This window comes from Grus americana, chromosome 4 (genome assembly GCF_028858705.1).
Source record: "Grus americana isolate bGruAme1 chromosome 4, bGruAme1.mat, whole genome shotgun sequence".
In the NCBI taxonomy this organism is placed as follows: Eukaryota; Metazoa; Chordata; class Aves; order Gruiformes; family Gruidae; genus Grus; species Grus americana.
In genome coordinates this window covers 9658153-9685517 of record NC_072855.1, presented here as the reverse complement: position 1 = coordinate 9685517, position 27365 = coordinate 9658153, and the positions used below count along the sequence as shown (strand labels likewise).

The 27365-nt window shown below is 36.8% G+C and overlaps 1 protein-coding gene across 4 annotated transcripts in view; it reads left to right on the top strand.

Moving 5' to 3' along the window:
- HAUS3 (HAUS augmin like complex subunit 3) overlaps nucleotides 1-27365 on the top strand; it is an 81129-nt gene that overhangs the window by 418 nt on the left and 53346 nt on the right. For 2 of the 4 annotated variants that reach the window (XM_054825092.1, XM_054825093.1), the window contains exons 2-7: nucleotides 9861-10007; nucleotides 13084-13196; nucleotides 16381-16869; nucleotides 17343-17533; nucleotides 19320-19432; nucleotides 24108-24265. In XM_054825092.1, the coding sequence (XP_054681067.1) occupies nucleotides 16450-16869; nucleotides 17343-17533; nucleotides 19320-19432; nucleotides 24108-24265 (882 nt within the window). In that variant the 5' untranslated portion in view covers nucleotides 9861-10007; nucleotides 13084-13196; nucleotides 16381-16449. Of the gene's footprint in view, nucleotides 1-689; nucleotides 2212-3332; nucleotides 3767-5443; nucleotides 5670-7009; nucleotides 8330-9860; nucleotides 10008-13083; nucleotides 13197-16380; nucleotides 16870-17342; nucleotides 17534-19319; nucleotides 19433-24107; nucleotides 24266-27365 lie in introns of those variants that run through there. The other 2 variants (XM_054825091.1, XM_054825090.1) reach the window with 2 other exon arrangements.

Genomic DNA, 27365 nt, shown 5'->3' with positions numbered 1-27365 from the left:
GGATGGTGGGTATCTTCCTCGGGGGTCCGAAGATACTATTTTTGGTGTTTGATGACGGCTTGAGCGGCATTGTCAGCGCGCCTTAATGATCTGCGTACACATACATACATAAAGCTATGTGCACTCTCTTTTATTTATTTATTTTGATGACAGCCCTTTTTTACCATGGAAAGCAGAGGGCAGTTGGAAGGCTGCCCTGTGACATGAAGCTTGCATAACAAATTCTATTTCTTATATAATCTGTAACTCTAAACTACATGAAATGCATCTTTCTGAAAGTCTGTATGTATTTACTTGTTCAGCCCTCATGCCCTCCTGGCTGGCTGGCATAGTGCGGTTTACTGGTGGAATGTATGTTTTAGAGACAAAGTATTAAGCAATACCAATTTAAAAAAACCCACCTGGATATTACCAGAATATTGCAGACAAGGTCTCCTGACTTTTTTGATAATTCATGCTGTTCTTAGCTGTCTGTTTTGCTCTTTTTAGGATTTCAAAGCTAATGATTTGTTTGCTGGGTAACAGCAAAACAGCAAACTCCTTTTTCTTGTAACTTTTAGGCTATGACTATTTTCACAAGAGTATTTACACTGATAACAACTCAATTTAAGTTTTTTATAATTGGTCAAAGAACTGCATTATTATGTGGAGATATTTTTATGTTAAAGGATTTCTTGTTCCATTTTCAGAGTAAACTTTAAAATGAAGGTTTAGAAGACAAGATTCTGCTTGCTGCTGAAGTAAAAAAAATCTTTATAAGCAAGATCTTGAAGTGCAGTGTAACATCACTGTAGTTTTGTTTTTAGAACAAGCTGAAAGCTTTCATTTTGGAAGAGTTAAAATGACTGTGGGTGGGGGTTTTTATTTCATATGAGGAAAACTATTTAAGTAAATAACTTTTGCAGGTCAATGAGTTAATATTTACACCTGTTGCTTTTAAATTAATAGTAGTATTCTATTTTAATAGTAAATTTATGTGAATTAAGGAAAAACATAAGTGTTTGCAGAGATCAGGGATTTAATTGATGTAAAAATGTGTCCCAATTTGATGAACAAAACACATTAAGACATCCCTGAAATAAAAAGTGGTTTCTAGTCTTTGAATAGCCACTCTAATCCAGAATAGCATTCAGTTTTGTGGTGTGATCTGATACTTCCTTTTTCCTGTGCAGACTCTTTTTATTAAAATACTGAATATTCATTTAAAATGACCAAAAAAATACAACTGGAATAATACCCCAGATTTTTTCATATCTTTGGATCTTTTGTGCTTACAAAAATATTTTAATCATGAGCTGTGGAAATGATTTTGTGGAAACTCTTAAGAAAATTGGATATCCAAAAGCTGATGAGCTTAATGGAGAAGATTTTGACTGGCTGTTTGAGTTGTCAGAAGACAAATCGTTTCTGGAGTGGTTTTGTGGAAATGTAAATGTGCAGAATGTGGTATCTAAAAAAGAAATGCAAGATTTTGATAGTCTTCTTGAGTCTGGTAAGCCCATTTTGGAAGGAAATGCACTGGATGAAGTCCTTAAAACATTGAAGCCTATGGATTCAAAGACCAGTAGCCAAGAGGAGGAGGAAGATGAGGAGGAACTGAAGAGATTAGAGGATGAACTTCAAACTCTTCAGAAGTTAAAAGAACTTCAAATTCATCGGCATAATAAGCTTCAAATGATGGTTTCTGCAAACAGCCATATGTTACAAACATTAAAAAGCAGAGAGGAAGAAGCACATAAAGATTTGAAAGAAGGCCTGGAAGTGTTTACTGCAGCAAATAAGAAGCTTAATAATGAACTGCTGTCTCTTACGGATGCAGCTAAGAAACTGGCCTCTTTCTTCACTGCTTCAGATTCAGACCAAGGATCAAGTGCACCTCTGGTGTTTTTTTCCCAACTTTCTTTGGACAAGTATTTGTCTCAGGAAGAACAAAGCACTGCAGCACTTACCTCGTACATAAAAAAACATTTTTATCAAGGTATGTCTGAATGGGTTGAAAAATCACATGAAGACAGCTTTCAGCTTGTGGATATAAGCAAACAAGTCACTTATGATGAGACTAATAAAGTTTGTGAAGAGAGTCAAGAGCTGGCCAGGCTCCAGACAGCGTATATTTGTGCTCAACATCAGCTAATTCAGATGCAAGTTAAAGATGAGATCATGAATTCAGCTATAAAATGTGCAGAGAGCATCCTGCAGTCATTGAACACGGTAAGCTGCAAAAGGTGATAGAAAGTAGGGGGGTTTTAAACAGGCAAGTGTGTTCAACTGAATCTAGTGAAAGGAATTGCTGAGGTTTTGCTATTTCAACTATTTTTACATAGTAAAATTGCACTTTTATGAAATTCTTGTCTTGCTCACAAAACTCCTTTTGTGCAATAGCTCCAGTTTCTATATTTAGAAATTCTTTGGTATGGCAGAGTATCTTTAATTCTACTTTCCAGAATTATTACCTTAAAACCCCTAGAATTTAGTAGTACCTTTCCAGTTTAGTTTAACTTTGACATTTCAAATTATAACTGGCTCTCAGTTGTTTGCACAAGAAACAAAAGCTTAACTTTGGTTGTAATTTTGTGGTATCGAGGAGCTAATATGATAAATGTATTCCTGTTTATATTCCATAGCATAAACTTGAAAAGTTTTAGTTCGCTGAACTCTTTTGAAACTCAAGTATTTGTAATATGGTGGTATTATGATGATGTGTTTTAAATACCAAAGAAATGGATTGGATAGTTGAAGCCCCAGAAATCTCTCAACAAGTGAGTGACAGGCAGATATGACTACTGGAATTTAAGAATGTGAAGAAATCCTAACAGAAGGAAAAATATTAGCTTACGCCAGTCACGGACTAATTTGAGGCATTATGTCAGTTTGTATATTTACATTTATGGATGACTAGCGTATAGGACTTGATTGATTAGAGTAATTTGAAAAAGATTGATTCTGATAGCAGTGTTGATGGTCATCTGACTGAATATAAAAAACTATGTTTGTATGTGAAATGTCAATTAGACATGCTTGAAATCTGGGTGCTAAGTAAAATTATAGCTCTTCTATTTTTTTTTCACAATAAACTGTTTTTCCTGGCCCTGCAATGGAATGAAATGACTATTTATTGAAATACATTTTTTCAATATCTACTTTTTAAATCTGTATTTGACTTATCTTATAAAGTTCTGTAAAACTGCTTGTGGAGTTTTAATTTTGTAAATACAAAAGATGTAGTTATTTTAATGTAACGTAAGTACATCTTGTTTGAACTGAAGAAATGTCTTAGGGAAGTGGCTTGAAGGGAACTATGAAGAAATTGACAAGTATTTTGCTTTATGCAGGGTATTGGAAAACAGGAAAACCTTGTTGCTAAGATATCTCATTTAAATGATGAAATTTCAACAATTAGACAAGAAATAATTCAGATAAACAAAGAGCTGCTTCCTCTTCTGAAAGAGAATGCACGCCATTTGAGCGCGCCAGTGGTGAAAGAATACTTGGATCGTCAGATTGCTCAGCAGGACTATCATGCTTCAAGACAAGATGAAATATGTAGGCATTTGGTAAGACAGAAAGCATCATTTGAACTTATTGAGCTAGCCTATGAAATGGAATTGAAGAAACACAAGGAGGTCTGCTGTCAACTTGAGAGTTTAGTAGAATCTCTGAAACAGAGCAGTAACGAGTTGCAAGAGAGACTACAGGTGATATCTGAGCAAACTCAACATGCCAAGCCAAGAAACACAATTAGTTCAAAGGATGGTTTCTCTTGCAGGTGAGCATTACAGTCACTGTTGAACTTTGACTTACTTTGAAATAATATTGAGGAGATAAAGGCTTAGGCAAGCTAAGCCTTTTCTAGTGCTAAGTTCTTAGCTTGCTTTAGCTAATTAGTATTTTGAATTCTCCAGAACCAAAGCTTTCAAGGTATGAGATTTGCCTCTTGCTTATCCTTTCAAATTATGTTCAGGCTTGCCTGAGGAAAAACTGGTCAATTGTCAGTCTTGTTAATATTGCTGAAGCATTCCCAAGCAATATCCAGAATATAATGAATGTTAAAGCCAAGCCTGTCTTATATGGTGCCCTGATCTAGGACCTCTTGAAAGGTGTTGTAGAAGTAGAGATGTAGAGAGCTGTTAATAACATTTCCCAGATCGTGTTCATGGCCTCATCAGCTTAGCCTGCAAAAACCCCCGTGTGGTAGAGGAGAGGAACAGCTCTGTGAACGTATTTGTGTGAAATGTGTTTAGCTCATTTTTTACTGCTTTACTTGCCATCTGGCTTCAGTGTCCTGTCACCCGTGTAGGAGCCTGCTTTTTCACCATCTAAGTAATTCAGTCTCCTTGTAGCTCAGGTGATACATTAGGAATGTGTGCTGTGTTGCTGTTGCTTCAAAACTCTAAACGTTTTGATGAGGTGTATTGTATAATTATAGGTGACAATGTGAGACTTTTCCTCCTTCTTTAAAATGGTGCTTTAAGTGTTTTTTAATAATTAAGTGATAGCTGAGTATGGTCTTGCACATTGAATAACTGCAAGAATTAGGCAGCATTAATTTTGCTCCCATTGTGCATTTGCATTGGCAACTTATAACATTTTTGTTCAGGTTTATTATTAAATCTCCAAATCACTGCATTGGAATGTTGTCTGGCTACATTTTCACTCTCTTTTTTTTTTTAATTTAAAAAAAGGCATGTGTTGTTGTTCATGATTGTGAAGAGAAGTTAAAAAAGTTTAAAACCCTAAAGGGTTTGTAAGCAGAAGACACTTGAAAGAACTCACTTACTTTTGAAATATAGCTCCTGCTCTTATTAAAGCCAATCTGATTCTATATTGGGGCTCAACTCCTGAAGATTTTAATATGCAGAGGTGGTAGTAGCAGCTGAGCAAAGTTATCTGTAATCATATTAGACTCTTCCTGATGCAGCATAAGGGTACAGTTTGGTACAGCAGGTATTGCTGTGTTTTTCATGACTCGTAACTAATTGAAGAATTTCTTAGCAGTCTCTTCATAGATAGAAAATGGGAAATGCTCCAGTAAGCTTGAAAATGTTATAAAGATTTCCCTTATTTCTCACTGGCCATTGAAGTCTGCTGCTTTTCCCCACTTAAAACAATCGGATCTTTGCTGTCCTTGAAGTGTCGGGAAATAGTTGGCAAAAGCACACTGTCAACTTCTGTTTGCATTCATTGTGTACTTTTTAACCGTTACATTGGTATTTCATTGCTGTTAATTTAATATTGAAATATTTTGGAGTCCTGTTAATCATGTACTAGCTGTATATAGATAGAATCATGAAATCAGTGGGAGATAAAGCAGTGTAGTAAGAGTACCCTGAGCAGTACTGTCCTTTACTAGTCCTCTGACTTCTCAACGTGAACATCTTTTGACTAATAATGACAGTGGTGCTTAGGAAACTTAAAAATGCTTGTGTGTCTAACTTTGTTACAGGCTATATCAGCTTCTGGAAGGAGAAAATAAACAGCAATTGTTTAAAACATACAAAAACCTGGAGAAGATGGCTCAGAAGTTAAAGCAGGACTGTGCTACAGTACAAGATCAGCTAGCAGCGTCTTCTCAAGAACAGTCTCTCTTTTTGTCCAAGCTAAAAAGTGATGTAGATACCCTTCAGGATGCTCTGTATCGTGGAGGAAATGAGATACAGCTCAGTAGTTGGGTAAGCCCTTATTTAGTTACTAAAATTATTACATAAATGTGCATCATGTTCTTTTACTGAGAAAAATCTAGTATGAAGGCGGTAGAAACACAAACTGGCTCCCACGTGTCAGCCACTAATTTATTAGCATAATGATGATGGCTCAGTATTTACATTGTTCTTAGCACATGTTAGATTTTGTAAATGTTGGCAGGTAATAACTTTTTGTTTCTAAGAAAATTGTTGCATCTAACTTTTAATTTCTTTCAAAGGCATATACAGTCAATGTATTACTAGTAAGTTTATGGTGTGGGAAATGTGTTATCTGTATATGGTGTCACTGGAAATTTTGTTTAAATTTCTCTATTTCAGATGGGCTTTTTCCCCACCCCCGTAACACCCAAATAGTACAGTTTAGCCCCTTAAAAAGCCTGGCCATAGGTGGCTTATTTGGACAAAATAAGAATATCAGAATTTTGAAGGACAGTGGTAGTAGGACAATCCTGCTACAGAGCTCCCAAGTGTTGGGTTTAGAGCTTCTTTTAAATGGGAATAGGGGTTGTTAAATGCAGCTTGTTAGAGTTTTTAAATAACTGTAGATATCTCAAAGTGGATTGAGGAAAGTCTTCTCTTACATAATACTTCTTTGGTTAAATACATAAAAATATATTTAATAATTCCATCTGTCAAGTGAATTTGCAATGCATAGAACAGTTTTTATTTAAAAAATGAAAGTTTGTAATTGGAACAATAGGTATTTAAGGATTACATGTTATTAAATCAATCAAATACCTTTTTATTGATTGGAGCTACCTTTTAAAACATACTGGCATCTCTTCCTATTGCTGCTGTTTATCAAGAAAAGTAATTCCTTTAATAAGGAAATAACGTGCAAGTAGGTGACTAGCCTACTTACACTGAACTATCATAAAAATGACAGTTGGGAAAATTGTAGCTGGTAATTAATGATTTAATTTTAAAATCGGATTGGCTTTTTTCTTTTGTGGTTTTTTGTTCCCTTTTAAGATTTGACTAGCCATGAAGACTTGTAATTGATTGAAAATGTCATTTAACCATCTGTCTAGTTGAGGGCCAGATTCTTATGGTTTTAACTCATCTGGTTTAGTAAACAAGTAAATGAAATTACATTTTCATAACCTGATGTGAGTACTGTTACATGGAGCTCAAAAGTTACATAAATAGAATGGAATACCTTATCACCTGTGTTTCTGGTTTTTGTGATGTCTTTTCACTTACAAACAAAAGTGGCTTCCAAAAGTAAAAAACTTTTCTATATTTTTTAATACACTAGCTGAACTAGAAATATAAGTAATAATTTTTTGTCTTGTATTTTTCGTTAGGAACTTACTGAGCAGTTTCATCAACTGGAAGTTGATTTAAATAAATTAAATCAACTCCTTATGGATCTGATTGCTGATGTGAAGTCAAAGAGAAACTTTTTAGAGTCCAGTAAGCTGCATCAGATGGAAAGAAACTTGTATGTGTATTTTTTCAAAGATGAAGACTGCTTGAAAGAGATGGTAGAGAAGCTTGAGCAGCAGTCTGAGGCTAAAGCCAGTGGTCTGGAAGATTAGAATTTCACCAGCACTGAAGTTCTTAATGTTTAAACTTCAATGTACTCTTAAGAAAGGAAAACATGTTAATGTAAACTGTCCACAAGTTTATGGAATGATAAGTACTAGCTTATCAAGGCTAACATTTATCTGTCATTGCAATGTATGTTTAACTACCACAGATATCAAGTTTGGATTGTATGCTGCTTTATGGCTTTTGGCATCTGCCCACCGAGTTCAAATCTCAGTTTTGTTAAAGTTCTTTGACATGAAGTAATATGTTGGTTATTTGAATTAATTACATTCAGGCTGCTCTGCTGCTAGCCTGTGTGTTAATTTCCACAGTATAGCACAAAAAGGAAGAATGCTGAGAACCTTTGATATGTGAACTGAAACATAAATGCAGAGAAGGCATTCCAGATTTTGGAACATGAATGCAATGTGCGGCTTCTGAAGAGGAGAGTTCTCCAAGGCAGATATTCTGTGATTGTTTCCCTTACAGTTCTCCTAAGAAGATTAAGTTTTGTTAGAAATGTGTTGGGTTATGTACCCGAAACTTTTTTCAAGTACTTTTCAAGACTATCTGTTTTAAGACCTTTCCGATATCTTGGAATTTAACTTATGGCCTGTCTTCTCCATTGAAACCAGTCCATACTCATACTGGACTCTTCAAAGAAAAATAATTTTAAATTTACTTTTTAGACTCCTGAATTTGCTCTGTGATTTATTATGATAGGCATTTCAATTCAGAATCCTGATGCTTTCATACTTCTGCTTTCATGTGCATTGGTAGACTGTTATCAAATTTTTATATAGCTTCCTAATATACTAGTGGAACTAGATAGGCTTTTATAGTATGATAACTTCCAGTCTTGTGTATTTTGATGGGATCAACTGTGCTTTACATATTGATGAAGGTTAGTAAATTAGCTTTAACTTCAGTAACAGTAGTCTTAAAACTGTTTTGATGACAGACTTGTATGTGAGTATAACATTTTTAAATGTTTAAATTTCTTTTTAACTTACTGGTTGGATGTCTTTATATCTGGATTTCATGCTGCTTAACTCTATACATTGTGTTTATTATTAAATGCCAAACACTATAAATTCAGTTCAGTGTTGTCAATATTTATGGTGAATCTGTGTGTTGGTTTTAGGCGTATTCTCATGAGACCTGTCTTGTTTAGTCTGCTAGGTTCTCATTTTGATATGCCCCTGAGGCTTTAAGACTACTGCTTCCCACCCTGAGAACTCAGGAACAGTTTTTACCCTGTGTAGGAAAGAAGTGTTGCTCTTCATTATAAAAGTTAGGAGGAGTTGTGCATGGGGAAAGATGACTCCTGGAATGTCAGGGAAAAGAAGGCCATTCTGCCTTTCTCACCCATTCACATGCTTACAATAAAATTCAAGGTAGATAGATATAGCCAATACTAATGCAGCCTGATGGATGTTCCTCTTTGAATCCGGATACAAATGTTTGTACTTGTAATTATTCAAACCTGCAATCTGCCTGTGGTCTTGAGCTAAGAAAATATTTCCATGTAAGCAGAGGAAATGTGTTTACTTGATGGATAAACTTGACTTGAAAGTCTACTCATGCACTGGATTTAGTGGGAGAAGACCAGAGTAACAGGACTCCGGTTATTAACTTGTCTAGGAATTAATTTACTTAACAGCAGTTTTTAGTAGAGCAATTGACTTGTGCAGGTTGAATCCTTTAAATATTTTGAAAATGTTGGGTATTTATCTTGTGTTTATGGTAAGCTTTCTGCATTGTTCTGGTCTAACTATATGAAGTCAAGGAAGTCACTAGTATGGACACCATTGTTTCTATTTCTCCAATATGTGTTGTATCTAGGGGCTTTCCAAGTATTTTGTATATATTATAGAATATGGCTACAGGCTAACTGGAAAAGCAATTGCTTTTCAAAAAAGGATAAAATTTAGAACAGCAATAGCTGCAGTCGAAGCTTGTAGAGACTTTAGATGTTGCTGACCTGTTTCTTAAATTGACAAACTATAGTAACTATTTTAATGTTATTAGTATTTAATAGTACTTGAATACCGCAATTGTACAAAGTTTAAGGAACAGAGGTCTTTTACGACAAGTATTTTCTGAAACAGCACATCACTAATGTTTGTGTATCATGATAGTAATAACTTGGTTTTTTTCATCTTGTGTCGGCTCTATTTCGGCAGTTACTTGAAAAGATTTTTTTTTTCTTGATAAAATCTGAGCACCAAAAATAATAAATACATGCATATGAACTAGTTTAAAGATGTTGAGGAGAGGGGAAGTATTTCAGACATAAATGATAATTCTTGTTTTATTTGCCAGATTTTTATTTTTTTAATTAGAAGTTAGCTTTACTTAATAGGGCTGCTTGATTTTTTTATTGGTGTATTAAAACATTATTTCAAAGTTTCATTTAGTTTTTTTTGTAAATTATTATAATTTGCTAATTTTTATTTAAAATACTTAGAAACTGATAGGCATGTCAGAGAGGAAATATCATCTTCTGTCGAGTAAATGGTTGAACACATTCACTATATTTTGTCTTCAATTTCAACAGAATGTAAGTGCAGATTGTTCTGCGGCCCTGATATCACATGTAATTTATGTGTGTTCTGTGTTTAGGTTTAACTTTAAAAATGGAACGGTACACTTCATACATAGGATGTGAGACTTCTAAAGTGCCGTTATCTGATATCGCTCAGAGGATTATGACAGCTTTGCAGTCTATTCCTGTAGGAGAAGTTCAGACTAGCACAAAGAATAACCAGAGTGAGTAAATCTTAGCCTATTTAAGTGTTTCTATTTTCAGTTGAAAAACTGAAATCCAAGCAAACCAATATTAAACCTCTAGTCCCTATTTAAAAAAGAAAAAAAAGGTGAGAGTGTAGGTTTCCAGTTTTAAAAAAAGAATTAAGCCATAACTCTGACATTTCCTGGGACTTTTCTGATTAAATAATGCTATGTGAGTGCAAAGAACTAGAGTATTACCAGCACACTCAATTTCATTGTGGTTTTTTTTTCTTCCTGTTCCTGCTATGTGATATAGAAGTAGAAGAGAATTTCAAACTGTTAATTAACTAATACTGTAAATTAAATGTATATGTTAACTTGATTCTGGACTACATATTTAAAGATCACTAGAGGTACTAGGAAGTTGCCAGAAGGTCTGTGAACTCTCCAAACTCATACCTGTCCTTTAAACACATGTTTATTAGCAACTCACACCTTGTGAGATTCTAGGGGGAGGAGAGAACAAAAGTCCCAGTGGTAGAACAAATTAGGTGATGTTAAAAATGCCTCAGCAGATCTTAGGCTGTTGAGCAAATCTTACTCAGAATGTTGTGGATACTAGGGAGGTTTTGCAAGATGGAATTTTTATTCTCAATTCTGTGCATTTCATAGTCTGCCAGTCTCTTCCCTTCCTTAATTTTCCTGTGTAATATTTTGTCTCAGACTGTGGAACTCTGTACTGTGTGATATCTATGTTGTGTTATGTTGTCCACTCTTGATCCATTTGCTCTTTGTCAAGCTGTAAAATTACAGATTCTCTGTTTTTTTTAAAAACACCATGAAGGTGTTTGGTATCTTTAGCCAAATAAGCTTGCTGTTGTCTTTGTAGTGCTGCTAAATCCTTACTCACTGGGGAGCGAAAGAACAGTATAAGCATTTAGTGGCAGCAGGTCACATGACTAGCTTTTCTTGCTCTTGTTTTCCATGTAGTAATTACAACTGTTTCTAGTGTACAGGCTTAAGAACAAATTTATTTGAATTGCTTTTAGGAAATTGCCTGTATATATAGCTTTAGCTGATCAGAGTGGATCTGGAGAGAACAAGTTTACCTGCCTTAAAAAACCAAACGCAAAACTTGTCACGCTGGTTTGTTTCAAACTGTATTGAACTGTATTTTATTGATAGATCTTTAAAGATTAAATCCCACTTAGTGGACAAACTGCCTTTAGAAGGTAAGTGCTGGGTTCAAATAGGACAAATATCTGTGGTGTCGAACTAGCGGGTGAAATTCTATGGTTATCTTGGCAGTAGAGCTTGTTCCATCTAGCCTTAAGAAGGAGTTTGAAGGCAAGGATGGGTTTCTACTGCCATCTGGTGATACTTTTTCATAAACCAGAAATTTGAGGTTGCCTAGATCTTTAGATACCTGTCATACTGAATACCGTGTGCTGAAGGAGACAAATGCAATCCTAATCATCTTCTTGGGAGGGTGAATTTGTCAAGAAAAAGTATCTAGCTGTTAAACGATTAAAAACACTGAATGTAAACTTGGTTCCTATCATTCTTAAATTATAATTTTATTATTGTGGGAAGCGTCGAGAAAACCAAACCTGAAATGTTTGAAACTACAATTACAATTATGCCATATTTGCTATTCTAACAGCTCAGCTTAGAAGTCTGAGCTGGAGATAACTGATTATATACATACACCAACGTGAACCTGCATGTAATACTATAAAGTAATAAGCTGAGTTTCTTTTGGAGACTTAGTCTTTGAAAATGCTTTTTGTAGTTTTTTAAGTACAGGGTCCTGGTTTGCCTAGATAAAATTTTTTTAAACAGTGTCAGTAAATAGAAATAGATCACCTTATGCTTTGTTTGACATTGGTCATCAGCACATTAGATTTGGAAAGTGTCTTGCTGCTGGTAATGCAAATTTCGTAGCTGAAAACAGCAGTGGAGTGTTGTACTTGGTATGGACCAGGAGTTAGAAGGGGACAAAATACATCTTTTGCCCATGAGATGTCTTTTGGCTGGGCAGTAAAAGAATCTAGGGATAAAGGAATCCTAACTAATTGCAAACTCTGGAGAGACCTGTGCTTCAGTGGAGTTCTGTTTTTCCCTGTTCCTCTTCCTGTACCTACTGAGTTTGTAATTATTGCTAGCCTGTTGCCCCTTGTTTCATTCCAGTCTTCCCTTCCTTCTCTTCTTGGAGCTGCTGGGCAGTGTTGAGGGCAGAAAAGAGCAGGCATGCCCTAACTTTGATTTAGCATGGTGCAGAGTCCTGAGGTGCATTTACAAAGCCACCTTTAAACTACAGCATCTGTCTGCTTTCAGAGCTGTAGGCTAAGTATCTCTGGTAGTTCAGTGGGGGGCCCAGGCTCACAGCTGTGTGGTGGCACAGGGCTCTACCTTAGACTCAGCACTGAGAGCCATCCTGCTTCTTGTCGTGCTAGTTATTACCTTACCCTTCTGTCAGTTGGAGAGGTCTGAATTCTCCTTGATCTCTGTTCTTGTCTGGTCTTACGGTACCTGTTCTGTTGTGAGGATGAATGATGTGAAAAAATTATCCTCTGCAAATGAAGCATAGTCAGTTCTCTGTAAGGCATGGTATGCTAAAGATGTGTATGCAAGTAGTGTTTTACTGCAGAAAATTATTGTGGAATAATACTGCCTAGTTCCAAGAAAACAGATAAACTGTGTGAAGTATGTAGAGGTTTTTTGATTTATTTTTCTTCCTTCTTGCCTGCACCCCCAGCTTTACTTTGACCAAGATAGGATGTGTTTTCTTGAAAGAAGGAAATAAGTGTATTTATGGTATTATAATAATGCCTCTTTGGAATACCGTGGAAAATGTTTGTCTGCTTTGTAGCAAATTCAAATTAATTTTTTCTTAATGGGGACAAAGCACAGTTTTGCATATGCATATTTAGGAACCTGTGGGGCCCTTTTAAACATGAATAATATTAATTTGAGGAAAATGGTTGTCATGGAAAAGTTTATTGCAATTAGGTTTGGTAAAAGTGTCAGTAATGTAACACTGTATGTAACCTAAGTTATATGCACGGCTCTGATTCATTTGTATTGTAAAATGTTTCCCATTCTTTTTTTAAAGGTATGGAGAAGACAAAGGAAAATAAACTAGGTGATAAGGATGCATATCTGAAAAATGAGAAGGCAAGCATTTTGTAAGATTGAAGACCACTAAAAACAGTCTTTTTATAGCAGGTTTGAAGTTGTTAGATTGGCTTTTTCATAACAAGCTTTATCACAATATATTGCATACACTCATAGTTAAGATAACTTTCTTCTGTCTTATTTTGCACTTGGCATCTATTTACCTATAAGAGTCTTGGCCCTACTTCTGTTATCCTTTTTGTAGGAAGTTAGTCTGTTGTGACAGATTGATCAGAAATAAATGAGGTTGCCACATCTAGATAGTTACTGGGGTTTAAAAATGTTCTCAAACCTCTGTCACTGATGGTCACTAGCACATAATCATAAAGTGAGCTGATTCATATGAAAAATTACTTTGTATTAGGAAGTTTAACTTTTGGGTTAATCATCTCTCTAAATTTGGTTTAATGTGCATGCGAGTGAATGCCAGTATAAGAATGGGAATGGAGAACTGTGGCAGCCCCAACTCAGGCTGCAATTGTAAGATCCATTGAGTTAATTGGTGAGTTGCAGATACTGCAAGTGTACTCCTGTCCCAGCTGCAAATTTCACAGCCTTCCTTACTCTGACTCTGGTGCACGTTGCATGCTTCAGCAAGTCCATTCAGGTTGTTCAAGATGCAGAAAACTGGTTTCTTTTGTGAGGTGGGATAGTTTCCTACAGATTAAATTGACTCATAGATAAACATGCAGCTGTGGGTGCACATGGATAGTAGTGGAACCCCTTTTTGTGATGATTAGGTGCTAATTTTGATCAAATGCATCTAGTGAAATTTTCCTACATCCCCATAAATTATGAATCTACGTCCCAGGAGTTGTTTTTTCTATTTCCAGCCATGTCATTATTTCTCATAGAAGATCAGCTTTTCCTGGAAGCTGCTGCTTCTCTGTGTGGTTAATTGTAGTTCCAGCTGTATTGTTCTGACTTTAAAATTAAATTGCCTTGTTCTTGTTTTTGAACCTTTAAAAGCGAATTGCTTATTCCTGATTCTATAATTACTTGAGTGTCCTAATTCAAATTCTGCAGTGTTAAACAATAAAACTATTTGCAGTTTGACTGGAGAATACACTTGAGTGAATTAGTTGTCTTTCTACAGCTCTTACATATTTGGTCCTTCTGTGGTATTATTTTTCCACTAAGGGGAACTTTTTATAGTTTCGCATTTTGATTTAGCATTGCCTAAGTCCAATTAATTTGTCTTTGTTCAGAACAACCACTGTTCATTTTGGTAGTAGCAAAAGCTTATTTAGCTCCCTTTCTCTATTTACTTAGAACCTGTTAACTGTACTTTTGCTGTAGAGTTGATTCTGTGAAGTATAATCTCAAGCAGTCTAAGCCTTTTTCATCTTTTGACTCTGTAGTTTTGAGGTTTGGGAATACGGCAACTAGGTTAAGGAATATTGCAAAACCAGGAAAAAAAAATACTGGCTTTGTCATTCTGGCTTGTTCAATCAATACAGATTGAATAGAGATGGATAATATCCTTTGATCTGTGAAAATTGTCATCTTGGGGAGTGGATGGGAGCCCTGCACAGCAGTAACCTGTGGTTCTTTCAAAGTCAGAAGGCCTTGGTTTTTGGGAATGGTAATGCCAGCAGAGGTACTGAAGGAGACTGGCTGTGCTACTAGAGCAGAAAATGTAGGAATTATGAAAGGCTTCAGTTCCTTTTCAATGGAGTGGGTGAATATTACGCTTATGCATGATGCTGAGACTAAAAGTTAGGAGACATCAATGGTTAGAGAACTCACAAGAGAAATTGTTTTTTATTAGATTCAGTGTGAGATCAGGTTCAAAATCTCCCTCCTGAAAGATGCTCCGATGGGCTATAATCTTTCTGAGGCATTAAAAGATAGTAAGTCACTACGGGAATGCTTCACTTCAAAAAAGGAAATTACATAAAAATGAAGGCGCTTTTAAAAGAAAATATATGGAATTTCGCCTCCAAAAACAAAACATTTGTAGGTACTATAGGGATTTATTCAAAACAGAATATTGGAGACTTAAAATAAATACTAAAATCTTTCCAGGAAAAAGAACTATGGCTAAGCATCAATATGAAGGAGACTACTAAAAAATGTCAACATGCAAAAAGCTAAACTTACTAGAATTTGTATTCTTTTATAGTTGCCTCACTTGAGAAGTTAAATGTAAATATACAATAGTATAGTCCAAATAAACTTTGAGAAACAGCTGTCAAATGCATCACTAATAATATATCATTTTTTCAAATGCCTCAGGAGTTGAAAGCTTGCCTGTAAGACCTGTTGATGATCAAGGTGTAAGAGGAATATTGAGGGAAGATACAACCCTGTATATCTGTAAATAGTTAAACACACGTTTAACTTAATCTTGGAAATGTTGCTGGTTGCCATTCCAGAGTCGTCCTTTATGAAATCTAGACAGAGGATCTATCTCAGCTGAAGAGGTTGTAGAAGAAACTAGCAAAATAAACAGTAAGGAAGATACTAGCACCAGTAGCATACCACGGAAACTTCTGAAGGCAATCAAGGATGAAAGAGTAGAATCATTACATTACCATGCAACTTCTTCCTTAATGCTATTTAATAGTGTGCTACTGTAAAGGGATCCAGGGACTATCTGGAGTAGGAAAGCTGTTCTGGGCATAGTGGATTAAACAGAATAGACTAGAATATGATACTTATTTATACACCTGACAATACTTCTTCAGTGCAACTTTTATATGTATTTTTGTTACGTCTCACAATCTTGTAATTTGTTTGAAGAAACTGATGGAGATCCAGCTGACTCAGTGTACTTGAATTTCCAAGGCAGTCATTATGGTCCCTTGCCAAAAGTTCTTTAATAAACTAAGCTGTCATGAAAAAAACTCTGAATATTGAAGCTAAAGATGGAAATGAATGGTCTCTTCTCTCTTCAGACAAAGGTCACTGTGGAAGACAGGCTACTGGACTAGATGCATCTTACAGTTGTTAATTTGCCATTTTTAGTGCTGCACTAAAATTAGATTTAAAAAAAAACAACAGTGGTGGTCTTGGATATAAGCAATATAAATCAACAAAATCATCTTTCCTGATACATACTTGAATTTTGCTTTATGTAATGTGATTCCCCTAAATTGACTTTGTTTTGTTAGTATCAATATTTTTTCCATAGAATATCACTTCTTGAAAAGCTTATCTAAATTAACATCTATTTTTATTTCTCCTAATAAGTTGAATAATTGGTTCACTAAAAAACTTCCCATTTTCCCAGGAGACTCATGATTCCACAATTGCCTTATTGAAAACATCTGCCAGCCCTGAAAAAAGTACTGGTGGTTGGATGGTCAGGACAATACATACCGATGAAATGCTTTGCTGTCAAGATGCCAAAATAGTGAGCTATTACCAGGATTTAGACTTTCCAACATGGGGATATAGAGAAAGAAATCTTTCAATAGAAGCAAAAAACCTGAGCAATGGTGAAAAGAATATAGCTACTCCCCTTAAAAGAAAGCAGGATGTGCCTACGTCTTGTTCAGAGAAAAGGAGAAGATTACTTGTAAAGACCTGCGCTTCTTCATGGGAAGGAAGATACAACTGTACATCTGGACAAACAGAGTCTTCTGAAAATTATCCCTGTGACATCAGAAATTTGGGATGTGAAGAAAAAAGAGAATTGCTTGCAACTATAGAACAGGCAGTAGCTTTTGTAACTACTATGATATTTCAAGATGGTTCTTCACAGCTCAGCTCAGAGCAGGTTAGTGAATGATGTGTTTTGTTTAGAGTCAGTTTTGTAGAACTGTTGGAACTGTGCGTATGACTGATAAACACAAACTTTTGTGTTCATTGGGAACCTAGAATCTGGACCAGTTTTGTGTATTATTGCTTACCAAAATATAAATGTAAAATGTAAAGCTTAATACTTCTGACTACATTGTATTTTTACCTACCAAGTAGAACTTAAAGAAAATGAAACCGCTTGGGCTAAACAGGCATTTGTATACTTAGAGTGAGACTGTTCGAATTAGAATATTTTTCTTCCTGCTTTGTACTGTCACTGTGGATTTTTGTTTCAAGGCTGAAACTTGCATGCTCCTCTCCAGTGTCAATGGTGTATGCAAAAACTCTAGTGTACATAATAGATTTCATATTGTAAAATATTGGGAAATTTTCCTTATAGGATTGCATAAAATCTGTCAGAGGAAACACTATTGTAATTATATTTAACAGGTCTTAACTTCATCAGTAAAAGGAGTTGTTGTGTTAGTGAAGAATCAGACTGATCGCCCTTGCCCTCCCAGTTACTCTTCAACAGACTGTACTTGGAATGCTGCTAATGAAAATGATAAATTAATTTATTTAAAAACTGAATGGTCATATCTTTGGGAACAAGAACAACAGGCTCACAAGAAATTTGCTTGGTGAGAGTATGTAGGAAAAAAATACTATTTTGCTTTACATATGCTTTTAGTGACAGTGATGTTGATTACATGGCACAGGCTTAATCTCATTACATGTCAAGCTCATTGAATTTCATATTAGCTGTATTAGTTTTGTGTCAAGCCTGGGCTAATATAAACCAGATAAAAATAGACTATTCCTTTGGGCTCAGCATATCACTAACTGCAGCACTGCAGAACTAGGCTGGGATTCTGGTAGGAGCTGTTTACATTCACCTAGAAATCCTTTATGAACAGCTTACAGCTACATGGCATCAAAAAAAAAATAGGATTCTTCCAGGTTTATCTTTCTTGTATCTTATCTTCCACTTCCTGAACTGCATTTCTTACCCAGTATGTTTTTGATTGTTATATGCTAATATTTTTAATTTCTGAGCATGAGAGGCTTTTTTAATGGCTTTTGAGACCCAAATGAGGTTTTCCTAACATTCAGTAATAACGTTACATCAAAATTACAAGATCATTTTTAACATAAATGCTTTGTGTATATGCTTAATAGTTGGACTAAATTTTTTTTAAAGTTGAGTTATATTTTAAACTTCCAATTAGCATAGCCAAAATCCATTTTTATTCCTTATTATTAACTTTGAAATAGTATCCCATAAAGGGAGGAATGAGAACTGAATCTGATTCTTAGATATAATAGTCACGTGTTAAAACTTCTTCAGAATATTTTAGAGCTTTAAGTAATAACTGCTTTATTGTAAACTACTGAATTTGGGTTATTAAATTGTAAAGCATTCATTTTCAAGATGTTGAACTTGGTTGTTAGTTGCATCTCTGCTGCTGCTCCACTGTGACTTGAAACAAATCACTTCACTTACCTGTACTACTCCAGCTGTAATAGTGGAGTTATATGACAATTAGTTTAGTAACTTGTTAGTTTGAATATAGGTTGTTCTGAATTGAGAATAACATATCAGTAAAGCATGTACATATGAACAGTAAAAATTCAATAAGTTGAATAAGCCTATTACCTTTAGGTTTCTTCTAAATGTTAATTATTTCTTGTTTAATTGTGGATCTACACTGTATACAATAATACCTTATGATCTATGCAATTTCTATTATGTCCAAAGACTTGGTACTTTGGCTTCATACCACCAAAGATAAACTTGAAAGCTCTATAAAAATTATTTTTCTATATTGCCCAAAATAGAGCTTATAAAAAAAAAAAAATGACACAAATAATTAGTAAAATGTGTATACTAATACATATAATTATTAAAATCTATTTAAAATAGCATGGATGTGGGGACTATAGACATTTTCAAAAGGAATGGAACGATGTGACAAAGATGAAGCATACTGGATTTAAATAGCGCATTAACACTAGGCAATTATGGCAATTTAGGTTGTCTAGTACCTTTTAAATCGTAATTTACAATATGCCATTAACTCGGAAGCCTCTATGATCTTATTTGGATATATTAAAGTATTACAGGGATGCCAGTTGCTCTTTTGGATTAAGATTGCATTTAATTTTGAGTATCAAATAAGGATTTGTTTTCTTTATGAATGCATGATAAGGCATATCTGCCAGGATCTTTAATTTATTAAAGAATGAAGCTTCAGGTGTTATTGAATTGAGAATTTAATATTCAAATACAGTATTCTGTTGTTACAGGAATAAAGAAATGTCTTGTGTTCACTGTTTAGTATTAGGTGCTAATTAAATGTATAAAGTAAATAGATTCACTAAATCTAGTAGCAGTATAGTGTATGTTAATGAACTACTTCTGTGCAGGCAAGTGTTGTTTCAAATGCTACACAGCAAAGTTCCAATTATTTGCTTCAATGCAAAAGATTTCCTGAGGACTCTACTGCAAGTTTATAGTAATGAAATCAGCTGGAAACAAGGTAACTATCTAATCTATAATCTAATCCTATAATCTCTGTGCTTTTGATGTTTCTGTTAAAATCGCTGTAGATTTTAGGTGTAGAAGTAACTAGATTGGTGGGTAAGTAATATATTGGAAAACAGAGTTTTAGTAACCATGGAAAAGAATAACCTTCTTGGGGGAGGTTGTGGCCAGAGACTTGGCATGTCAAGATGATGTATTTCCTCTCAGAGTAGGAATCAAATAATTAAATAATTTAAGGATAACTTCCAGTAGAAACAAAAGCTCTCAACTCAGTCCTGACTATAGCTGAAAAGGTCAAACTGTTACATGTTCCCTACAGAAACTTTCTCTGCTCAAGAGGAGAAGCTAAAATAAATTCCAGAGGCGGTCATAGTTATCAGAATTAGTAATCACTTGAATGGGTCTGTGTGTTTTTTTGGTAGGAACAAATAAGACACTTTTGTATGGATTTAAAAGAAACTACAAACTGAAGGTATATTAAGATGTAAAAATAATGATTTTTTTTTTTTTAATTGGTTCTATGTATCAGATTACTGCTGACCGAATTACAAAAATAAGTGTGACATTTCAGGAAGGACTCCCTCTATGGGAGAGTCTTCAGCATCTTGGGTTCAGCATATGAAAAGTTTCATCAGTAAATCACAGTGAACTGATGATTTAGAATCTAGCATGAAGATCTACACAAAAGACAATTAATTCTGGGAAAGGGAGGAAGAAATTTCATGGTGGTTCTGGCTACTAGTGACAGTTTTATAGCCTGTACACACAGGAACTACTAGATCTAGGTTAGATCTTACCTGATGCATAGGATTTGAATCTGAAGCTTCTAGTATCCAAGTATCTAGTATCTTGTCTTGTGGGGTTTTTTGGTTTTTTGTGTTTTGGTTTTTTTTTTTAAATGTTGGAAGTTGATGCTTTCTCACCCATTATTTCTGCTATGGTAAAAAATAACCACAACACACAAACCCTGCCTTTTTTAAGGTAAAATGCCATCTTTGTAAATAAAGCAAACACTGAAATTCCTCTGTATGTCATATTGACTGCAATCACTTGAATCATTGCACTCATTCTTAAACTAGTGTACTTACCAGTGGAATAGACACAGATACATTAGCCCTGACTCGTAAAATATGGCATGCTTTGCCATGGGGATTCGCTAATGTTTTGGAGTAGAAGGACAGGACTCGAGTACAGTTTCACAGTTTTCAGGAAAGTATGCTTTTATCTGCACAGACTCTTCTGTTCTCTTTATCCCAGCTTGACCCTGGTTTTACTTCACTCCTTTCAGCTTTTTTCTGTCTCAGTTCCACATGTGCTGCCTCCTCATCTTGAATGTGTCATCCTCTTCCCAGGACTGAACTAGTGGCTATAAGTCATTACTGCTACTCTCAGCTTTGGTGAAAATTTTAGTTGGTAAGGAAGGGACTGATGGTTGCGTGGTTTGATTCTTCAGGTAGAGACTGTCTCGTGTTCATTGTAAATAGACATATGAGAAAAGGATCTTTGAGATATCTCGGAGACTATTTGCTAACAGGAGTCTCTTCTTCCATGTGTCTTTGGTAAGATGTAGTTATTGTTATTAAAAAAAATGTGCTTATTTTATGCAGTCTTCACATGAGCTTGTGAATGTCCAGTATCTCACTGGACAAAGCTTTCCTGCAGCCTCTAGGCACTTTCCAACTGCCATCAGCTGCCAAGTGTTACTGCCCATCAGTGAGGCCGAGTTGCGTAGTCTGCCTCCTCACAGTGTATCATTTGGGTTCATGGCAAATCTGTTGCAGTTGTCAAATTTTCATTTAATTTCTGTAGGGATTAATTCCTACTGAAAGCAGTGGAAATCCTGTGGACACATCCAAAGTTTGGTTTTGGAGTGGATTCAGAGTTTGGCATACTTTCTTAGTCTTAGCCTTGGAATCATGAAGCTTGTCCTTCCAATCACAGAAAGACTTTCTTAGTAGTACTGTCAGAAGGGTATCCTTGGGACAATTTCCTAGGCTGTTCCTTCGCATCTGTTGGCTTCTGAGGCGAATAGCTGTTCACATTCAGAGAAAAGGATAGTGAGCTACATCAAATCCTGGTATGAGACCATGCAGATGAAGTGTCCTTTGGTTATCTGACCATGCCAGCAGAGCTCAAGCTGATTCAGGGGCAAGACGTCTCCTTCCCTAACATCTACTGAGCAGCCACATGAAGTTCTTTTCCAGCAAGTTTTATCAGTAGAGGTAAACAAGCCTGGTTCTCTTTAGGTTAGTCCTGCAGCTGTAACTTGCATTATGGACATTAAAGCTTGCTTCCAGGTAACTGAGTCTCTAAGGTTATGTGGTGTGGAGTTCTCTAATCTACAAATGTACCTGTGGGTTGTCATTTGCATGTAGATATAGGTGTCCTCTTCAGTAACCTCTAAGTAACTATCTTCAAATATATCTCAAAGTATTCTAGTTAGCAGTTTCTGTCTTTCTTTGTAGTACTACAGTACATATGTTGAGATTGTGGTTAAAAGGGGAATGAAACAGCACTAGGGTTGCTTCATCCCATGTATCTACGTGAACATGAGAGAAAGTGCAGCGTAAGCACATAAGATCCTATAGGACAAAAGATTCTGATTTTTGAGAACAATACATTGTACACCCATATGTAAATTCATATATACATAGATCTCAGAAATCTGATTGATAGGAAGTAGATCATAGAATCATAGAATACACACAGAATCCACCTCTCGTCCCTTCACCGCTATTTCACTCTCAATCTACGTTCAGTCAATGTTTTGCCCGTTACCTCTTCCAATTACTATCCTTATCTCGATTTTTCTCATGCCCCACGTTGGGCGCCAAAAAGGACTGTGGTGGGTTGACCCTGGCTGGAGGCCAGGTGCCCACCAGAGCCGCGCTCTCACTCCCCTCATTCACTAAACAGGGGAGAAAAGGCATAACGAAATGCTTGTAGGTCAAGATAAGGACAGGGAGAGATCACTCACTAATTGTTGTCACGAGCAAAACAGACCGAACTTAGAGAGGGAATTCATCTAATTTATTACTAGGCAAAACAGAGTAGAGGAATGAGAAATAAAATCAACTCTTAAAACACCTCCCCCCACCCCTCCCATCTTCCCGGGCTCAACTTCACTCCCGGCTTCAACCTTCCCCCCCTCAGCGGCACAGGGGGACGGGGAGTGGGGGTTACGGTCAGTTCATCACACGGTGTTTCTGCTGCTTCTTCATCCTCAGGGGGAGGACTCCTCTCATTGTTCCCCTGCTCCAGCATGGAGTCCTTCTCACGGGGTGCAGACCTTCAGGAGCAAAATGCTCCAGCGTGGGGTCCCCCACGGGGTCACAAGTCCTGCCAGCAAACCTGCCCTGGCGTGGGCTCCCCTCTTCACGGGTCCACCGGTCCAGCCAGGAACTTGCTCCAGCGTGGGCTTCCCGTGGGCCGCAGCCTCCTTCAGGTGCCTCCACCTGCTCCGGCGTGGGGTCCTCCACGGGCTGCAGGTGGAATCTCTACACCCCCTCATCCTTCCTCCATGGGCTGCAGGGGGACAGCCTGCTTCACCATGGTCTTCCCCACGGGCTGCAGGGGGATCTCTGCTCCGGTGCCTGGAGCACCTCCTCCCCCTCCATCTGCACTGACCTTGGTGTCTGCAGAGTTTCTTACATCTTCTCACTCCTCTCTCCGGCTGCAAAAGCTCTCTCTCTAAGTGTTGTTTTTTTTTTTTTTCTTAAATATGTTATCACAGAGGTGCTGATTGGCTTGGCCTTGGCCAGCGGCGGGCCCGTCTTAGAGCCGGCTGGCATTGGCTCTATCAGACACAGGGGAAGCTTCTAGCAGCTTCTCACAGAAGCCACCCCTGTAGCCTCCCCGCTACCAAAACCTTGCCATGCAAACCCAACACATTTGGGTTGGAAGGGACCTTAAAGACCATCCAGTTCCAACCCCCCTGCCATGGGCAGGGACACCCTCCACTAGACCACATTGCCCAAAGCCCCATCCAGCCTGGCCTTGAACACTTCCAGGGATGGGGCATCCACAGCTTCTCTGGGCAACCTGTTCCAGTGCCTCACCACCCTCACAGGGAAGAATTTCTTTCTAACATCTAATATAAATCTACCCTCCTTTAGCTTAAACCCGTTCCCCCTTGTCCTATCACTCCACTCCCTGATAAACAGTCCCTCCTCATCTTTCCTGTAGGTCCCCTTCAGGTACTGGAAGGCCGCAATTAGGTCTCCCTAATCTTCTCTTCCCTAGCCCCCAATAGCAATTGTGTGGTTATCAATCAAATTAACAGCAACAACGCTGTACCAGAGGGAGATACCCCCAAGAAAAACTTCAGTTTGAAATTTTTCATTTATAAGAAAGAGAGGCTTTTACAGTCAATCTTAAGAACCAAAGGTTTACTTACATTTTAAAACTTTAAAAAAACTCAACAAAAAAACCCCCAAACAAAACCAGAAAAAACCCTGTTCAAAAATATTCAACATTGAACTTACTCCTATGTAGTCATGGTATTGACTGTATGTTACAGCTACCAATTCAGTGTTTAACATTTTGTATTGTAAATGCTTCTCTATTTATGATATGTGTCTACAGGAAAGATGGGCAAGACTCTCGAAGTATTTCTCGATATGGGAGGTAATTTAAATGTTTTGATTGTCAGAAATAACTTATTTTTGTAGTTGCTGATAGCGTCGTGTTAGATCCAAGGATTGCAGCATGGCTGATAAACCCCAGCGACACAGTTCCCTCCTTTGAATGTTTAATACAGAAATATTTTGAAAAGCCTTTTTCTGTGGGAACAGTAAATACAGATACAGGCGCTTTGAGAAATGCATTGGTAAGTAGTTTGTTTTAAATTGTTCGTGGTTGGCTTAAAAAAGGAAGGAAATGATGAAAGAATTGCTTTTGCTTACAAAATATTGAAAAAAACACAGATAATACTTTTCCAATGGAAGAAAAATATTATATTAATACTACTTGTTGTAAATCTAATTTTAAAGGGGAGCAGGGAAGAGTTCACTGCTTTCTACTAAGATGGGATCATATTCTTCAGGAACAGCTGTAAAATTCTTCTTCAAAACCCTAAAGTTCAGTAGCAATATTAATTGCTATATAATCTGTTGGGTTTTTTAATTTCACCTATCTGCAAACTGATTTGCAGCTTTCCTTCCCAAAATGTCTAATGCTATGTTCTCTATTTCCTGTGAACTTGTAGCCTCTATTTAGTTAATTGTTATTAAAAATTTTGCTGAATTTCACAGCTGGTAAAGACACCACGTCATAGGCTGAGTAACAGTAGGGAGTCAAACGTGAACCTTCAAGCACGGGTATGAAAAATGTGTGAATTTTTATTCTCAATAAGAGAGAATATGTGATTAACTTCTTAAGAAGTTATTCCTGGCACTATACAAATGTCTTGCTGTCTGTTGAAACTTATTTCCTGAATGTTATAGGATTGTTATTTGTATTTTGGGCCATGGTGATCTACTCTGGACACAGCCTTCAGAGATTGTTTGGATGATAAAAATAGATGTGCAGCAACCTAAATGATGTTTTTTGAAACTTTTAACTTCTCAGAGGCCTTGCTTGTTCAGGCATAAGTATTGTAACATGATTATGGGGCTTCTAGGATACAAATCCACAGATGTCAAGTGGGCTTAGAGCATTGACAGAGGTCAGTTGTATCAACACTTACCCATCAGTATGGACATTTCTGAGAAAACCAGAGCCAGTTTGCTTTAAAATGCTAGATGTAAACTGCAGTTGTTCAGAAGCCACTTCATGAATTAAGCTATTAGTGTAGGGAATGGACAGGCAAACAGACAGAAACTGTAAACTTGTTGGTTATTTCTATGGGATGTCCCCTCCTGTGATTCAGCATCCTTAATCTTGTCTCTTTCCTTAGCTTGACTCAGTCTTTTGTTCTTCATATATCACATCTATTCTTAGTTATCATTTCTCATCTTTGTCATCCTGATTCCCAGCTCTGAGTTAAATACTGAAGTCTTATTTCCTTCCTGCCCTGCTTCAGGTCTAGTTTGTTTCCTTGCCCCAATCATCTCCAGTGCCTTTATGCTGACCTGTTCACCCAAGTCCCAGTTAATGTCTCCCTCTACCATCATGTGATCATTCCTCCCCGCCATTCCTTATACAATTAATTTGTTCCCTGGAGTCTCCCACTTTCCTTTTGTCTTCTCTGTATGCTCAGTAAATCCCAGTTCTTCCTGTGAATCTTAGCTCTTTGCCAGAATTATCCCTTTAACTTTCTTACTCTGACTTTACTGGGAGGTTCCTAACAGTTGTCTGTACTCCCAGAGGGACCACCAGTGCATCTAGATATTTCAGCTTTGAAGAGAGTTCTGCATCCTACCTTCAAGGGCCGACCCCTTCTAGTCTTGCGAAGTTTAAGCCTGCTGTAGGTAAAGGGGAAGCCTGTATGGTAGGCGTCCATGTGTCTACTCACAAATGACCAGCACAAAGTTGAAGCTGGATAGACTAATAGCCCTTGAGCAGATGGGCAACCTGCATGGGCTGTCAGTGAAATTCATTACCCCATTTTAACTCGTTGCTGCTGCTGAGGCTTTGCTGGGATATGCCTCCCACTAACAGACATCAGCTTATGTAGAATCTGTTTAGTTTTATCTGCTGTTAATCTTGACTCATATGGCCATTTCAAGATGAAAACAGCTATTGTCCTGACTTAAGCACGTTCTGAATGACTACAGCACTAGTGCCCCCATTGCTTTTTGGTATGTGGTAGGAAAATGTGTCTGCAGCAAAGATTACCCCAAAACTGGGATGATTCTGGTTTTAGCATGAAACATAACTTCCTGTAACTAATAGGTGTCTCCACGCGCTTCTGTTACGCTTGGCACTTTTCCTCTTTTCTTAAAAATTAGTTGGACCAATATGAAGAAGTTCCTGTGATGGTTCTTCCCGAGCTGTGTACCAGAATGTGTGCCTCTGTAGCAATAATGTGTTATAATTTGTCCTAATATAAAGTAATTTTCAGTCAGTTCTGGTTCTATTGTGTTTGTGCAGCAACAAGTAATTTGGATTCCTTCTGCATTCTGCTTGGATCAAATAATGGATGAAGCATTGTTCTTGTCAGTTTGCATCCGCTATAATGTTTTGGTTCCAGACTTCTGTTTTTCTTCAGATAATGGGGCTGTTTTGCAAACAGGCTAAAATTGTGAGTTTTGTGTATAAGGCAGATTTTTATACGCTGTTGGGAGGATGAATTATGTTCACCTGTTGATTTACAGCTGACTCCTGTACTATGAGGGCACAGGACCAAGTGTTTAGATGTACTGATGTCTCACTCCTCACAAATACAACCAGGAGGTTCTGAGAGTCATCCTGATGACAAGGAGGAGATAATGGCATTCTGGAATGCTGCCCTAGGTTCTACGGTTTATGCCCCAAAAAATTGACAGGATAGTGCCAGTGGTTTTGCACTTAATGACTTGGATGCAAATTTATTGCATAATTTTGATTGTTCAGCCATCATTGAATATACAGACTGCAGGAAAGAAAATCTACGTCTACAGCATTTTTTACATTCCCATCTTTCCTTACAGGACTTTAGTAATGAAAAACAGCACTTCAGTGTTTACATTTTGTGTATTAGCCTGATAACAAATTTAATAGGTTGACATTACATTTATTTTTGGAGGTAATGATCCTATTCTTAGTGTTTGTATGCATTTCAAAACTGTCTTCTGGCCAACTGAATGAGGTGACACGGCTCTGTGCAGAACACCTCTGGAACAGAAGGGAAGGAAGTGAATAGTTTGGGCACAGAAGAGGGGCAGTACTGGTAGGAGAAGGAAAATTGCAAGGAGTTTTTCATCATTTTACAAGTAGTAATAGAATTCTGACTTCAATGTCAAAGGCAGGGTAGTGATACTATTTCTTTATACTTGGTCTGTGCAAAA